At 32.7% G+C, this 17,295-nt stretch overlaps 1 protein-coding gene across 2 annotated transcripts in view; it reads left to right on the top strand.

The window, feature by feature from the left end:
• The window catches only part of Kaz (E3 ubiquitin-protein transferase Katazuke), a 109,960-nt gene that overhangs the window by 18,745 nt on the left and 73,920 nt on the right, over positions 1 to 17,295 (top strand). The window contains exon 3 of one of the 2 annotated variants that reach the window (XM_017614786.1): positions 11,256 to 11,531. The exons of the other annotated variant lie outside the window; for it this stretch is intronic. Coding sequence (XP_017470275.1) covers positions 11,256 to 11,531 — 276 coding nt within the window. The remainder of the gene's footprint in view (positions 1 to 11,255; positions 11,532 to 17,295) is intronic. 2 annotated transcript variants of the gene reach the window in all.

Raw genomic sequence — 17,295 nt, forward strand, 5'->3', positions numbered from 1 at the left:
CGAGAAAAACAAACATGTTTGAATTTATCGTCACTGACGGACATCAATTAGCGATTTCAGTTCGGTTATCTGTTTATGTGTGAGACCGCTTATATAATCGTAAGTGTTTATTCCTGGGACAGTAAATAGCAGTTATTTTTTTCCAACATTCAAACTTGGCCCGGTATTTTTTAAGTTCGAAATAAAAGTCTTTCCGGATAGTAAACAAACCGCTTATCCAAATTAAAAAAATTTAGTACCAAATGAAAGAGGACTTAAATAGCTTTTAAACAGAAATAACGATCGAAGGCGACCACTTCTATTTAAATTTTTTTTTTTTATAAACTAATACAAAAGAAATGCATTTACCTGTCCCAAGGTTTGTTCTATGGTAATTAAAAAACATTTTTTATTTAAATATTTTTCAATAGCTGGCTTTCTGCTGGATTTTTTCGTTTAAATATTTCAGTTTTAAAGATATTTTAGTCCCCTTCAGTTGATACCAAACTTGTTTACTTTGAATAAGCGGTTTGTTTATTATTAGGAAAGGACTTTTATTTTCGACTTAAAAATATCTGGCTAAGTTTAGCTGTTAAAAAAAGGTAACTGTTATTTAAGGTCCTGGTTTATTCATATCGCCCGCATATAGCTATCGATATCGGCCGAGCACAATTCTGCCGATGCCGGCAGCAGTGTGCGCTTAGTGTAAAATTCGTATAGTCAAAATACCGTTCACAATTATTTGCTTTCGCGTATAATTATTGAAAGTTATAACAACTATCAGTTTTTTGTGTTCGCGTACGCAAAAACTTCCAAAGTAGGGGAAATTGAGAGAGCAAAATGACATTTAATTTTGAGGGAAAGCTGTTACTTTCTGCTGGAAAAATTTTAGCCAACAGCAATTTGCCAACAAGAAACCAACTGACTGGAATTTACGCAATTCCATAAATTAAATTTAATGGTTTGGAAGATAAAATAGTTAGATGCGACTAATTAAACTTGTAAGAAGTAAGTAATTATTCGTTTAGTCAGTGAACTGTCAGGCTAAGACTTCGGAATTAGTTTTCTTACGTTTTCAATTGCATACTTTTGAATGTAAACAAAATTTCTATCAGCTGTTCGTCTAACTTGCAAGTTTCTGCACATTTTCTGTTCGCGCACAGTTTTGGATATTTTTCTTTTGCGAGAGAACAGATGAAATTTTTTGCTGGATATTTTAAACGAGCATACCTATTGACTAACCAACATTTAACAGAACTGTTACGAACGGCTTCAACTGACGTAAAACCAGATTTTGAAAATTTGGCCAAAGGAATCTTTTCAATTTTCTTTAATATCTATCTTACGTACATTAGAATAATAATAAAATTAATGTTTTTCATTTCCAATAATAATTTTATTTAAAAATAAAACGTTTGCTTTTGTTGTTTTTTTTGTGGCTCTTTGAAGCATTTAGAATTTACATGTGGCTCTTTTCGGCCTCGGCCTTGCCCACCCTTGGTATATAAGTACATGGAGAAAAATTACCCAACACCGAGCCACCGAGTATCAAGCTCGAGTGGAAAGACCCTTTTGTGTTATTGCTTTAATAAAATAGTTTTATTTAGTTTTATAATTCATTTCAATTTCATGCCTTTTTACTCTTTTATTTTGCTCTAATTCTAGCATTTTAAGCTCCAAATGATTCTAGTTTTTTAAACTGAAGTTTTGGCCTCACCATTTCTAATTTTTGCTTCAATCTCTTTCGTCCATTAAAATTTTTCGATTTCTAATTTTAGCTGATTTTCTTGGAAATTAATTCGCTAATTTTCCATACTAGCCAGTTTATCAATTGAGGTGCTTTTGGATAAACGCTTAACTTTGGTTGCAAACGTGGTAGCTACAGATAAGGTGCTCGTTTCATCACTTGCCGGAAAGCGCTCGTCCTCTAACTCAGTCGCATCGAGTGTACTGCAATCGAAAACTTCGGTAGACGTGTGCATTACAACAACTTCAATTTCCGTGGTGTCGAAAAAATGTCGGAAACTTGGTCGAAATGTGGGCATTTTTTAAGCACTTTTTCTATACATAAAAAAAATTTGAAGCTATTGTGACAAAATGCACAGAACAGCATTTGCGTACCTCTAATGGTAGTTACACTTTAACCATCCTCCAGGCCAGCACCGGTTGAATTGCTCCATCCACCGATGTTTTGCAAGGTGCCTTTTTGGTGGCGAACTTTGCATTTTATCATATTCCAAACCGATTTTGGTTTCTTCCAAAAATTTTCTGTAATACAGTTAGGCGGTTAGTTTCTGCAATTTAAAATATAAAACCAGAAAAAAAGCAAAAAGAAGTAGACAACGTGAAGAATCGTACAACCATACCTCGTTATTTCTGTGCTCGTGCTCAATACCTTGTTTATTTCATCCTCTGTAAATTTTTTCACTTCGTTTTATCTTTTGCGTTTCCGTCATTTGACGCTGAAATAAGATAAAAAAGTTCAACCAAATTAGTTTTTACTTCCACCCAAGTATTTTTTACTTACTTGTTTATTTCATCCTCTGTAAATCTTTTCACTTCGTTTTATCTTTTGCGTTTCCGATTTCATTTGACGCTGAAATAAGATGAAAAAGTACAATTACCAAATTAGTTTTTACTTCCACCCAAGTATTTTTTACTTACTTGTTTATTTCATCCTCTGTAAATTTTTTCACTTCGTTTTATCTTTTGCGTTTCCGAACTTCATTTGACGCTGGAATAAGATGAAAAAGTACAATTCAAATTAGTTTTTACTTCCACCCAAGTATTTTTGATTTATTTGCACTCATTTGGTTGTAAATTTTAAACAAAAACAGCTTTTGGTACCAGAGCTACCAATATAAAATTCTTAATGTGGTGGTAGTTGTTTTTTTGCGCTCCGATTAGTAAATTTATATTATTTTTCTACACTGAAAAATAAGCATGTCATTATTATATATATTCAATACCCTCTATCCGCACTTTTCACAAAAATGAGATTCTGTATAAAAAAAACCTCCTAAGTCTTAACTGTCATCGGCAATATTAATGCTGACCTTGTATAACGCTTGTCAGAAGAATTTACTGCTAAATTGCGCAGTCATAATTAACATCAGTTATGACTACGGTGACCATCCGTCCTTTATTTTAAAGGACAGTCCTTTAACCCCCTGTCCTTTATAATTTTTTTCAAAATAAAGGATGCCTTTTGTCCTTTATTTCTTAAGCTGTCCTTTAAATCAGCTCTGAGTTTTTCAGAGGAGGTGTGTTAGAAACACAGAATATGAAAAATAAAAATGTACCTTATAAAACATAATGAAAACCTTCGCCAGCTCGTTTCGCACCCCACTTAAGTATTTTTATTTAAAGGTAATCTTTGCACAATCTAGCACAGGGAAAGTTGTGCCAGGATCGTGTTGCACGCCGAGTTTCCAGTTCTACTGAAAGAGAACAATAAACCCCCTGCTGCATAGTGGTTCAAAACTGGCATTTAGTGTTCGTAATTCAGTGCAGCCTTAATTTTTTCACTTAATTGGATCTTTTTTTATGAAATCTGATANCTTTGCACAATCTAGCACAGGGAAAGTTGTGCCAGGATCGTGTTGCACGCCGAGTTTCCAGTTCTACTGAAAGAGAACAATAAACCCCCTGCTGCATAGTGGTTCAAAACTGGCATTTAGTGTTCGTAATTCAGTGCAGCCTTAATTTTTTCACTTAATTGGATCTTTTTTTATGAAATCTGATAATATTTGCAAGAGATCAGTTGAGTCTGATTTGTGAATTTTTATTTGATTATACAAAATTTGTTGTGCAAAATGCAGAAAAAGTGGCAATTTTGAAGACAATGTATTCTCCTGTTAACTATAAAAACTACTTAACTATAAAAACTATAAAACGCTGTTTTTTGTCAATGCTATGAGAGTGTGAAACTCTCGAAGTTCTGTGCTGACCTACGAGTCTGCGTAATTTTTACGGTGTACCAGTCTTTTAAATTTGTTTGTTTTTCCTTTTGGATTTGTTTTGTTTGTTTAATATCTCTATTTCATTGTTTAAATTATAATTTCTGTTGTTATACCTTCCTGTTGTGCTAAAAAAGATGTTTGTACACACCTATCCTCAATCAAAAAGAGGTTAAACGAAAATGCCTAATGAAATGGTTTACCGCATCTTATTCCAGCTATTTCATAGTTTAAAAATCCGTTGCGAAGGAAATTCTACCTGATCGCTTAGCAGTTTTTTCAACAATTACTTTTTTCGATCTTAAAATATTTTTTCGGACCCAAGTAACAATATCCTTTTTAAGTAACTTTTTTCGTCTTACGTAAATTTTGTATGTACACGTAAGTCTTAGTAGTAAAACAACGGAAAAAGTGAGTTTGAGAAGTAAACACGACGAAAATCGGTCAAAAATGTGTGCCCGTTGTGAAAAAAAATTGTTTCTAGCAATCATCAAATTAGTAATGCCATCAGCGAGAAATATGAGAATCTTATAAAAAAAGCATGTAAATGCAAACTTTGAAGTGTCTGAACATGTCGTCGTACTTTAAAACACTTATGGAAATTAAAAAAATGATCATGAGCAGTTTGTACTTGGAGGTGAAAATAAGAAACTGGCAATGGAAAATCACTCAGCTCTCCTCCAAGAAGATGTTAATGTACTTGTTATTAAAAAATGTCGAATTCCTGAATTACATGTTTTACAAGGAACGGATTAGTTCCGCCACTTACAAAAGCAACTTCTGCAAAATTCAGATGCGCTAGATGATCCAGAAATTTATTCAAATGTAGGCAAATTTTCACTTACACCTTTCATTTCTGCTTTCAAAGCTATGAAATTGTGGATTTTTGTTGTTCTATGTCACCACTCGGCCAGGATTTAGATAAATTCATTAAAGAATTGAAAAAGGCTTATGCCAGTACAAAAGTTTCTGTGACATTGAAAATTCACGTAATTTTTGAACATCTTGAGCATTCCTTGCATTTTTTGGATGGCGAGAAATTTTGATTGTGGTCGGAGCAGCCAGGTGAATCAGTTCATCGAGACTTCTTAAACGTTTGGAACCGCTACAAAATCAACGTGAAAGAAGAACCAAGAAAGATTAAGAAGAATGGTCGTAGAATACTCCTCCATTCATATTTAAAATTTACATTGTATATTAAAATATACAATATTTAGTTAAAATAAATTTTTTGGTTCAAACCACTTTTTATTATTCTTGTATCATTTTATTATTCTCGTATCATTTTATAGTAATTATCGGTTATTTTTCAATTCCATAACTATTTTTTCGTAATTATAAAATACATTGTTACATTAAATTTCTTCCAAAAGCCTACAGTAACCTGGCTTTCCTGCGTAGATATGCGAAAGACTTTAAGGATCCATACACCAGGAAAGCTTTATTTATCTCTTTAGTACGATCAAAACTAGAGTACGCTTCTATTATATGGAACCCCATTTACGGCTGTCATGCCGCCAGACTTGAAAGAGTGCAGAGAAAATTTGTTCGTTTTGCGTTAAGTTCCCTTAACTTTGATGACCCGATGCCCTCATATTTTTCCTGTTGTAAACTTATTCACCTACAAACTCTTGAAACTAGAAGAATTGTCCAGTTGCTCATGTTCGTTTTTGATTTGGTTTTTTGGCTCTTTGGATTGTTCGGTCCTTCTGGAGAAGATATCCTTTAATGTGCCTCACAGATTTCTACGCTCATCTCTGCCGTTTTACTTGCGTGCTACTAAGGCTAACTATTACCATTTTGATCCGATTTTCCGCGCTCTGACAGAATTTAACAAGATCTCAAAGAGTCTAAATATTGATTTTTCGTTGCCGAGAAATATTTTCAAATCATCTATTGATTCATTTTTCTTATAACTACTTGTGTATCTAAATCTATAGTATTTAGTGTTAATTATGATAGTCTTATTTTTATCTAGTCTGTAAGATTGTAATCATAGACTAAATAAACTGAATAAACTAAAAACTAAAACTAAACTAAAAAAAAACTAAATTAACAAAAAAATAAAGATAAAAAAGTAATTAAAAATATTTATAGATCGAAAAAAGTAATTGTTGAAAAAAAACTACCAAACGATCAGCTAAGATTTCATTCGGAATGGATTTTGAAATCATGAAATAGCTGGAATAAGATGCAGGGAACCGTTTTATTAGGCATTTTCATTCAACTTCCTTTGGATTGAGGATAGGTGTGTGTAAATCTTATTGTACTAATGCTTTAAATTGAAATAAATTGAAAGTGAAATTGAATTGTTCCAGTTAATAAATGTTACATTACAAAGAAAACAATTGCATGGTTCCTCAAAAGAAAAAAATTACAAAAAAAAATTTTTAAATGATATAAAAAATGTTCACCAAAATACATTTTTTCCTTTTGGGTTTTAGTAAAAATTGGTTGAAAAGAGAAGACTACGGTGAATTATGAACATTAAATTCCAATTTTGCACCACTGTGTGCTGGCTTCGGCGTGCAGTATGAATTATGGTAAACGCATTTTGGCAGTAAAGGATGGCGAAGTCCTTGAAAAGGATTTGGCCTCATTTTTCGGAATCGGTTAATTAACTGGTAAATATTCGATTTAAATTATGATATGGGTAAGGTACTTCTATCATACAAGTTGTATGTACGTATTCCCAAATCATTTGAAAAAAATTTCCTTTATTTTACGTTGGTCAATATGGCCACCGTAGTGATGACAGATAAATCCCAGATGGGTTTAAAAAATAACGAACGTATTTTTGTGCAAATTGCGGATAGAGGGTATTGAATATAAGGCCTCGATATAGGTGACAGGTAATAAGATCAACGGAAATAAGGTCAATTGACTTTATATCCCACCCTGGTGCGAAACAGAGTCAATTGACATTATTACCTTTTTAGAAACGAAAGAAAATCCGTTGGCATTATTTCTCTTTCAAACATTAAATTTGCTTAGCTTCGCGGCGGCTCGCGTCAGCGCGCCACACCGAACGCCACCGGCGCGACCGGCGCGCACACCACGTCACGCTACACCGCGGCCCCCTTCCCCGTCACCCGCCGTGCTGTAGATTTATTTTTTGTATACGTTGAAATAAAATATTTATATATGTTAAATATCGAGGGCTTATATTCAGTAATACCCTCTATCTGCACACTTTTCACAAAGATGAGTTTCTGATATAAAAATCCCCCTAAGTTTTAACTGTCATCGGTGATATTAATGCTACTTTATATAACGACAGGTAATAAGTCCCAGATGGTTTCTAAAATCACAAGTTAGTTTTTCTGTAAATTTCAGATAGAATGAATTCAAGCCCTCGATATTTTACATTTTTATATTTGTAAGTTATTGGGAGCAGGGATGCCAACTTGGCTCAAACTGCCATTTGTCCCTATTTTACTTCAAATGGCACTTAGTCTTTCAATTTCGCACAAAGTGCCAAAATGGCGCTTTTGTAAAAAAATAACATTTCATTTTTTTGTGAAATCCTTTGCGTGCACTTCTTTTTCTCAACTAAAATTTTCTAATTTATAAAGGCTATTCAACCGGTTTATCTTATTTTATCATTGCACTTTTGTTTTTAAAATGTGGCTTTATTTTATTGCTAAATGTGAATGATTAAAAGGAATGACACCTTTTTGGCACTTTTATTTCCTATTTGGCACTTTTTTATCCTCAATATGGCACCTCATAACTAAGGATAGTTGGCAGCCCTGATTGGAAGATTTCTGCTGTGTTTTGGCAGCAACTTGTCTGCAGTAAAAAAGCATATAATTTGTGTTTCAAAAGTGTGTGAAAACCAATCAATTAACTTATATGCTCTCGGCTCCCATATTATTTATTTATTTATTTATTTATTTAATTTAATTATTAATAACACTGTGAGACAAATGGTAGGGGTCAGTGATCGGGAAGGGTTCAAACTACCGGGGAAAGTTATATCGGTAAAAAAGAAGTTATACGTGTCCCGGCGTTTCGCTGGGTCACGTCTAGGAATCGAGATATATATATAACACTATCATATAGGGGAAATTGCCACCTTTGGTGGTCTTTTTTTGACATAACTCGAGAACCACTACTAGTCCGATTTTGCTCAAACAAATTTAAAAAAATTAAAAATTACAATTCTTTTAATCTGTTCATATAACGTTTTTCTATATAATCGAGTTATGTCAAAAAAAGACCACCAAAGGTGACAATTTCCCCTATATGATAGTTATATATATATCTCCATTCCTAGACGTGACCCAGCGAAACGCCGGGACACGTATAACTTGTTTTTGACCGATATAACATTTCCCATTGGTTTCATCCCATCCCGATTTTGACTGTCGCATAGTGTAATCAACAATTGTTTATACCCACATTTTGGCACATTGGCTCGTTGAATTTACCATCTAATAAATAGTGTCGTCGCACAGTGCTTCCCTTCCATATAAAATGTGGACAAAAATAGAATTATGGACGGATTTAAATGAAAATTCGCCTCTTAGTGAAATTGAGGACGCTAAATTCAAAAATGCACTGTAAATGCAGTTTGAAGTTGAAAATTTGGGTTCTTGTGGCTTTACATAGGTATGTACATATAGTTCGTTCTATTTTCCAAAGTGAGGTGTGAAATGACAGGGCTTGGCCTGTAGATGTGCAATAAAGTTTTATATTTTTGAAAAGGGTTGCCACCTTTTACAAATTTTATTAAAATTATTTAATAAGTTAAATGAATTAGATATTACAATATGGGTATCAATTGAACTAGTTTTGAAAATACTTTACCTCTAAATGACACGTAGAAGGGTTGCCACATGTTTAAAAAATCAAATTCACTTTAATTAAGGAAATAATGTAACTGAAATATGTATATCAATATGAGTATAAGACAAATGAAAAAATTTGACATATTTAGCAAGAAATAAGTTTAGAGTAAATTTAAGGGTCCAGTAATTTGAAAAGAATGTAATCAGAACAAATCACTGATTTACAATGTATGTATTTGTACTAAAACAATAAATACGATTTNTAAGGGTCCAGTAATTTGAAAAGAATGTAATCAGAACAAATCACTGATTTGCAATGTATGTATTTGTACTAAAACAATAAATACGATGGCGTAATCCTCTGGTTTGGCGTAATTATTATTTTATTTTAACTAAATTCGACTTTGCAAACAGGTGGCAACCCTATTCGTAATATTTTTAAGCTTAAACCTTCTTAAACCTCATTCGTCTGACTCCCTTATGGTGATACCTATCTATTTCAGTTACCTAATTCCTTTAATTCAAGTGGAATTTGATTTTTTAAATAGGTGGCAACTCTCTACATGTAGTTAATATACATTTCGATTGATACCCATCTCTTTATAATTCATTTAACTTATAAAAAAAATTGTAATCCAATTTTTTAACAATCTAATTTTTTAACAGGTGGCAATTCGTTAAAAAAATAAACCTTCTATTGTCCACAGATTAGGATTTTAAATCTGACACTTAATTTTTGAAAATGGAACGAATCGTGCAGATCTCAAGGCACTGACAAAAAATGAAAAAATTTTTTTATGCAATAGCGAAAAAAGCATTACTTCAGAAAAAGCAAAAAATGAGCAGGTTTTTATTTCATTTCTTCTTTTGAAAGCTAAAAATCTGTACTATTTAATAAAATAAAAAATTACCTATTTTTACATATATATTTTATTCATTCCATTAAAATTTAGCATTTTTTGAAATTTTGTTTAAAAAAATAGTTTTTTTTGCAACACCGCACGGACTGTGTTTAATTTTATCCCAAAATTTTAATTCCTGTAATTCTCTACTATCTATATGGAAACAAGCAACGTCAAACCAACATTTTATTCTAAAGAATATATTTTCAACATTTTCTTCTGTGAGCTTACGCCTGGCTATGCGTTTATTAAAATTCTTAGTATAAAATTTGTCGACTTTAGTGGCTTCCTGGCGGCATATAATTATTGTTTTAGGGAAATGGCTGTTTAATTCTTTTCAGTGGATAAATTGTCTTTACAGAAAGACCACACAAGTTCACATTGCAGATAACGAATTTTTCGATTTACGCCCACTTAGGCGGCACTGTGCGTCGTTCCTTAGCTGCTTTTAAATGATGTCGTCACAAATTGCTGGCGGAGACATGAATACAGTGTAAGAAAATTCTTTTTCTATAATTGTTTCCTTATAGAAAGGTTGGTTTCATTTCCACCTTAGACATTCCGAATTCGTTCTAAATATGCTAATTTAAAACACAGAATTCTTTCAGTGTTCCTCCGGGGTTTTTGGACATGGACTGTTTCTTCAATTTTATAGTGTTCGCTTTATTTTTGTGGAAACGAAACATGTTTTGCAAGTTATGGATCATTTCTACACTCTTTCTTCAAATATTTCTCGTATTCCAGCTGTGCGCAGGCGTTTAGTTTTTCGCATCGTGTTTTTACATATTCGTAATAAAATTTTTTTTAATAAAATCAATTGGTGGTACTTCATGATTGTGTGTGGATTAATATCACAACACAGAGGATTTGGCAATAACCTTTTTCATCTATTAAAAAACAACACTTACGGGGCAATGTTTATTGTAACAACAACATTTTTTTCTATTAATCGACATACTTTAACCATTGTTGACGCTATTTCCATTTGAATGAGTAAAAAGCGTCAATGACTTTATTTCCAAATTTTTGTTGACTTTATTTCGCTTTTGAAAAGGGAATAATGTCAATTGACTTTATTTTGCCCTTGCTCAAAGTTGGTTATTTTCATTCAGTGTATTTTTTTATTGTTCATATAACCACATAACCAGATAACGTGATAATCAACCAAGTGTGAAGATCCTAAGTATTAGTTAAAATACCCATAAAGAGACCTAAGTATTAGTTAAAAATACCACGAAGAATAATTTCTTAGCGATAACTTCCAAATTACATGAGTTTTTCTGATTTACTTAGGGTTCGTTTTTCAGTGTCAGTTTAAACTTTGATTAAGTAAACTGAGTTTAAATGGAACAGCTGGGTGACATTTGATTAGCTGTTTCCTTAAGGTAATAACACAGTGAATGAACTTTATGTGCGAGAGTATGCTCCAAAAAAAAAAGCGTAACCTTTCTGATGTTTGAACCAATACTTATCGTATGCTACCAAATTTCCCTGACGTGGAGTTTTGATTAAGCCGTTAAGCTCCCAAAGCTTTAATGCTAGCACGAATTTTGTTTCAACTTTTTATACATCTACTCATATATTTCTTCTGAGAAATTAACTATTCGTCGCCTATTTTGCAGATATTTTTCATACATCAAGAGAAGTTGAGGATGATCTGTCAAAGCACAAGACTTTGAAAAGTATGCTATGGTGCATGGACAATAAATCTAAGCTTAGAAAAATTAATTCGAATATGGAATTCAGCTTACGTGTTCAAGAATTTGTAGAACTAGTTCGGTGCGACAGTCGAGTGGAAGCAGTAAAACATGCTAGGAAATATTTTCAAGCCTTCGAGAGAACACAACTCAAAGAAATTTGCAAATGTATGGCTTTATTAGCTTATCAGCCAAACACGGGTAAGTGATTCAAACAAACAGCACAATTTAATCCTTAACTAACAGCGCTTTGAAAGTTACACTAAACAACGCGCCGCGGCAATTTAGTAGCTAGGAGCATCTTAAAGGCTGACAGCATTTTATTTATGTCGAAAAATAATTCAAATAAAACATTTGAATAATTGTGTTTATATTGAAACATATTACACTGTGCGACGGGGTGTACATAGCTCAGTGGTTAACGCTTCTGACTTTGAACATCGAATTCTACTTCTACCGCTTAGACTTTGTTGCTTTTTCAATTTTTCCTAATAAACAATCGTGGTACAAAGCTCAATAAAAATATTAAAAATAAAATGTTAACAAGCCACAATAACATTGACAAAAACCAAAAATTTTTAAAACAGGAAAAAAATGAGTATATTCACAAAAGTAGGAGCCAAATATAGTATAATTGCGGTTTTAATATTTCCCTATGACGTCGGGATTTTTTTTTAAAGAGTGAAATTTGAAGGACTTGATTGAATAAAAAAATAATTTAAAATATTTGGTGCATTGTGGAGTAACAATATGGGTATCAGTTAAAAGGAAAAATTCTGTAGAATTTAACAAAAATTTAATTTTTTTTGCACCAGGATGTTGAAAATATCCTTTTAAAACTTTATCCTTGACTATCCTTGGAAATTTCCAATATTTATTTTTGAAAAGAATATATGTCAAGGAAATATATGTAAACTACAACAGCTCTAATTTCGTCCTTTTAACTTTATTAGTTTTGGATAAAAAATTTTACACTTCTCTATAAGATATTGTTAGTTACAATATACATAAATGAAGATACAGATACTTGAATCGTTACACTGTACAGCACTCCGCTGGGTATTGGACCAAACAAATTTTGTTAATAGACTGAGTCATTGGTAAAAAAGTAATTTCTCCGTTTTTTGAAGTTATCCTCCGAAGTTGAGATGTGGGCCTTCGAAGTTCGACATGGGATCTTTGGCAAAAAATTATATTTTATTATTATATGTAAATAACAAAAAAACTAAAGATACAGTCGTAGACCGCCCATTGGTCTTATTTAAATGGTATATAACTTTTTTTTTTGCAAACTTATATTACAGGTGCTACAAGGGGGCAAAGGTCGGGTCTTCGAGAAATTAAAAACCTTATATTTCAAACAATTTTGAACTGATTTTTAATAAGTTGGTATCGTTGTAAACGTGACTAGACCCCCTTCTTCTCTTCTGATATGCATATTTGTATACTTTGCATGTAAAAATTTGAGAAAAAACTTTTAAAAGGAAAAATACCTTTTTTTATAAGAAAAAAATATTTTAAACAAACAAATTTTTACACATTCAGGGTTATCAAGAAATCCATCGTAGAAAATCTACGAATACGAAAATATTGATATCAGTGAATCTGAGTGAACTCGAAAAGGTCGTTGCAAGCTTCGAATGCCTATTAGAAATTAGCTAGTGCAAAAAATACAATAGACATTTATTTATGCCGTTTTGCTCACGTTGCCCCAGAAGTCGGAATGGCAGAGTGTGCAAAGCACTAGACTGGTAGTTGAGAGAACCGGGTTCGAGTCCGAGTCGTCAGGGAGCGGAGCATTTTTTCTTTTCTTATTTAATTTTTGTTTATTTTTATAATACATTTTATTTCTTAGTTTAGATATTTTAATATTTTAAAGGGAAAAATATATTTGTTTTATTATTTTTAATGATATTAAAGTAATTTGATTGTTAAACTATTTCCTCGCTTCATAAAAAATATTCATTCATTAAAGAACGTCTAGCACAGAGGTTCCCAATCTTGCTTTTCTCGTATACCCATTTCAAAACTTTACTGGTTTCGGTGACCCCCTGCAGCCCATTCTAACATATTTCCACATCTCATCAAAAAATGTGAAGATTACATCTAACGATGAAAAGTTGCATCGTGGGTGAGTTCCAAAACTACATTCGGGGTGGCAAAAATAAAAATAAAATATTTTATTGCGTTCTATTTATTAAAATAATGTGACTATACACTTTCAAGTTTTAAAAACACAGAGCTCGCAAAGCCATCAAAGTACTATCTCGCCGAGAGGAGTTATATTTTTTAAGAACACTCCATAAACTCCTCACATGTTCGGATCGCTTCTGAGTTTGCATGGGACGTATTTGTAAAATAGTTTATTTGTGTTGATGGCATCATTTTTATTTTTATCGCTTCGAGTTTTAAAGTGATGCGAAAAATATTCACCACTCACATTTTTAAAACACAAAACTTGAAACAACTAAACAACAAAGCTTTTTACGCCAAACTTTAAATTCATCACGTATGAAAGTGCAGCAGTGCGTCAAGAGCACTATATACCACTCTTAAAAATTTAAGTTAAATAGAGAGGCAACCATTTTAGTTCTTTACTATCGAAACCAGAAGACATTTCCGTGACCCCAACTTACAACTCGTGGACCCCCATATATTTTTAATGCCAGCGTTGACCCCGTCGAGTCTCCCATGGACCCCTGGGGGTCCACCTGGACCACTTTGGGAATCACTGTTCTAGCAGATGAATGTATGTATGTACATATGTGTGTATGTAAGGCATTAGTATTTTACGCCTTCGTTTACAAAAATATATGGAATTTTATCAAACTATAACAAATTTGGAGTATAATAAATATTTATTATTAACAATAATGCAGCCTTTCTTCCATCATTTTTAAGATTCAGAGATTTTGAAATTTGCTCCGACAGCATAAACTTGTCGTAGAATATCTGTATGAATCTATCATTACGAACGGATTCAGTGAATGCTCTCCACGGATTTCGAATTTACGTTCGTGGCCATTCGGATTTTGTGATAACACTTTCGTAGATTTCATGAAAATCGAAGCTACGATGGATTCTGTGATAGCCCTGATTGTGAAATATGCTTGCAATGTTTTATGCAAACTTTTTTGTTACAATTAATACCACAAATTTTTGTTTTATTATGCCTGGTTTCAATTTCTGTTGCGCAGCTGGTTCGTTTCTATATAATTTAAAAACATCCCTTTTCTCTAAAACCTAAGACAATGAATATCATAATAGTTACAGTAATGTATACGCAAATTATTATTTTTAAAATTACATACAAAATAACAATTTTGATTTAGATCCTTATAATAAACTCACTTTTACAACTAACTTAACAAAAATTTTGCGAGATACATTCAAATTTTTTTTTGGTATAAGGAAGGGCGCGACGCGGCAACTCAGCCGCATATATGTATGACGACACCAACTTTCAAATAGAAATATCAACTGAACTATATAACGCAGTAAGTAACAGCTAACTGTGAACCATGCTGCATCTCAAAACCTACAAAGCCACTAAGTGGCAGTGGCCGGCTACTACAATTGGTATTTGAAAACCAGAAATTAAAATGTTTACGGCTAATTTGCTACGGCGCACCCTCCGACGGGTTAACAGCTGAGGTGGCTATACAGAACTATCCTATTTTTGATAAACTTCACTTCTGACCTCGGGTGGCGGATAGTGAAGGTCACAAAAATTAGTAAAGTACGCAAAGAGATCTCTGTATCCAATCTATAAACCTGAAAGACTTTCATTATANAGTACGCAAAGAGATCTCTGTATCCAATCTATAAACCTGAAAGACTTTCAGTCTCTAAAGTCTCTACCCCTTACCACTGGTGGGGGAACCAGCGACTATAATATAAGATACTAACTTTTATTTTACTTGTAAGTTTAGTTTGTTTAATTATAAATAAAAAATATATGACAAAAGTTTAGGTGATATTATTTTCAAATCTAATTTGTTTACTCAATATTTCTTCCTCATATACAATTTGCTTACCCTATGTTGGTAAGCTAATTTAAATAAAGTTTTGTATATCGTTGGCTTAGTGTACACACGTGCTAAGTCAATTTTTTTTTTTACTTTTTAGGAGGAACAAAAACCCGTCTAGCTTTTTTTGTTGTTAATATTTTCCTAATCTGTAAATGCAGTTTGCTGTTCTGTCTGGCCTCTTTTGGGACTACCACATTTTCTCTTTGTGATCTTGTTCTTTTAAAGTGGACTTTGCCATTTTCTATCAACCCGTGTTCATTATTATTTTATTGTTAAATTTATTTCAAATATATTTTGTTTTAAAATGAATAATAACCTATTACAGTTCTATTTCATTGCTGTTAACAAAAATAACTATTTTAAATCATAAATTTATGTACCATTTATAAAGGAAAATAATTAAAAATAAGTAACTAAAGAAGTATACGTTTGGGCGAAACCGAACTTTATGTACCCGACTCAGATATCAAATTTTGTTGTTTTAGCTTTCTCTAAACTACCTTTCAAACGTTTCAAACGTTTTCGACAATATGCTGAGTTAGACTCAGTGATATAGACCAATGGCCTTATTCATAAAAAATAAAGTAGCTTTAAAAAAGGTTTATAAACAGAAAAATTTATGAAAACGTCATTTTATAAAGCTCGTTAAACCTACTTTATTTATTATGAATAAGTCCACGAGTTTGGTAGAAATCGATAAAGTCGTTGCCGAGACACACCTTTTTAGTCATAAAAGGGCCGGTGCCACGCCCAATTCCTAAAAATTCAACAGCTGTCTTATTTATTGTTAAGAGATTGTTGTAAGTATTAACTTGAAGTAAATTAGCGTCCTCAGTTATTGAAATATCGGAGTTTCCGTATTTCTGAAATTTACCTTTAGATATGGGTAGTGATGGAGAACTATCGATAGTATCGATGGTTTCATTTTGCCGCCACTATCAAATTTTTCTAAACACTATCGATAGTTGGATGTTATTCACATTGTTGGAATTGGACTATAAAAGATACATATTTTCTTCATGGTTTTCGTTATAAAATGTGTTATTCAAATACACGATCTCATTTTGTTTTACACAAGTTATTTTTGTGTATAACTTAACTTTACTGCCGGGTAAATTTATAAAAAAATATATATTTTTTAGTACTCTATGATCACGTCTTGTCTTTATTGAGTCAAAATTTGAACTAACTTTAGTTGACAATCGGATTCTTAACCTAAGCTTGGAGTTGGATGTTGTCACATGCAACCACCATGTGCCTAGTTGGTTTCTCACGGTTACGGCATTTGTGCTATATGATATCCAATTTTGGTAGACATAGCGTCAGCAGAAAATGTGTTGCGCGTGTGAACGTCGGTGTTAACTTCTGTGGCGTTATCTCGCCCCCTTTAAGTTCAACTGTGTCCTCACTGTTGTGGGTTAGGGTACCGCTAATATCATCTGTATTCTTTTTTGTTGTTTGTGTGGTTACTTTATAGTTCCTTCTGGAGGTATATGTTCTATATGATAGTAGGCAGATAACTATGACGATAAGATAATAGAATTGATGGTTAGACTAGCGCCGTATTTATACTTGATTTCTCTCAACTCTTCAGTGTTAGTAATCTGTAATTCCTTCAGCATCTGTAAGGATAGGGCTTCCGTGAAGATATTGGTCGGATTAGAAGTTTGTGCTATTGCAGGTAATGGTTTTGCAGCTGATAGCTGATTGCTTCTAAATATTTGGTTTTTCACCGTGATTGTTCAGTTGCTGTGGTGAATTAAGAAGGTTCCTTGCAGTGGCATGGATTTGTTATCTATTCTTACTTCCCCGCTGTGATCATTTAATAGAAGAATGTTAGATGTGATTTCTTCGATTGTCGGTAAATGTTGGTTATTGGTGGTGGTGCATGCTGAAGGCAAGCTTTTCATTAAATTAGGAATACAACTAGAACT

This window comes from Rhagoletis zephyria, unplaced genomic scaffold (assembly GCF_001687245.7).
Source record: "Rhagoletis zephyria isolate East Lansing unplaced genomic scaffold, Rhagoletis_zephyria_1.1 Rzeph_scaffold_00898, whole genome shotgun sequence".
Lineage (NCBI taxonomy): Eukaryota > Metazoa > Arthropoda > Insecta > Diptera > Tephritidae > Rhagoletis > Rhagoletis zephyria.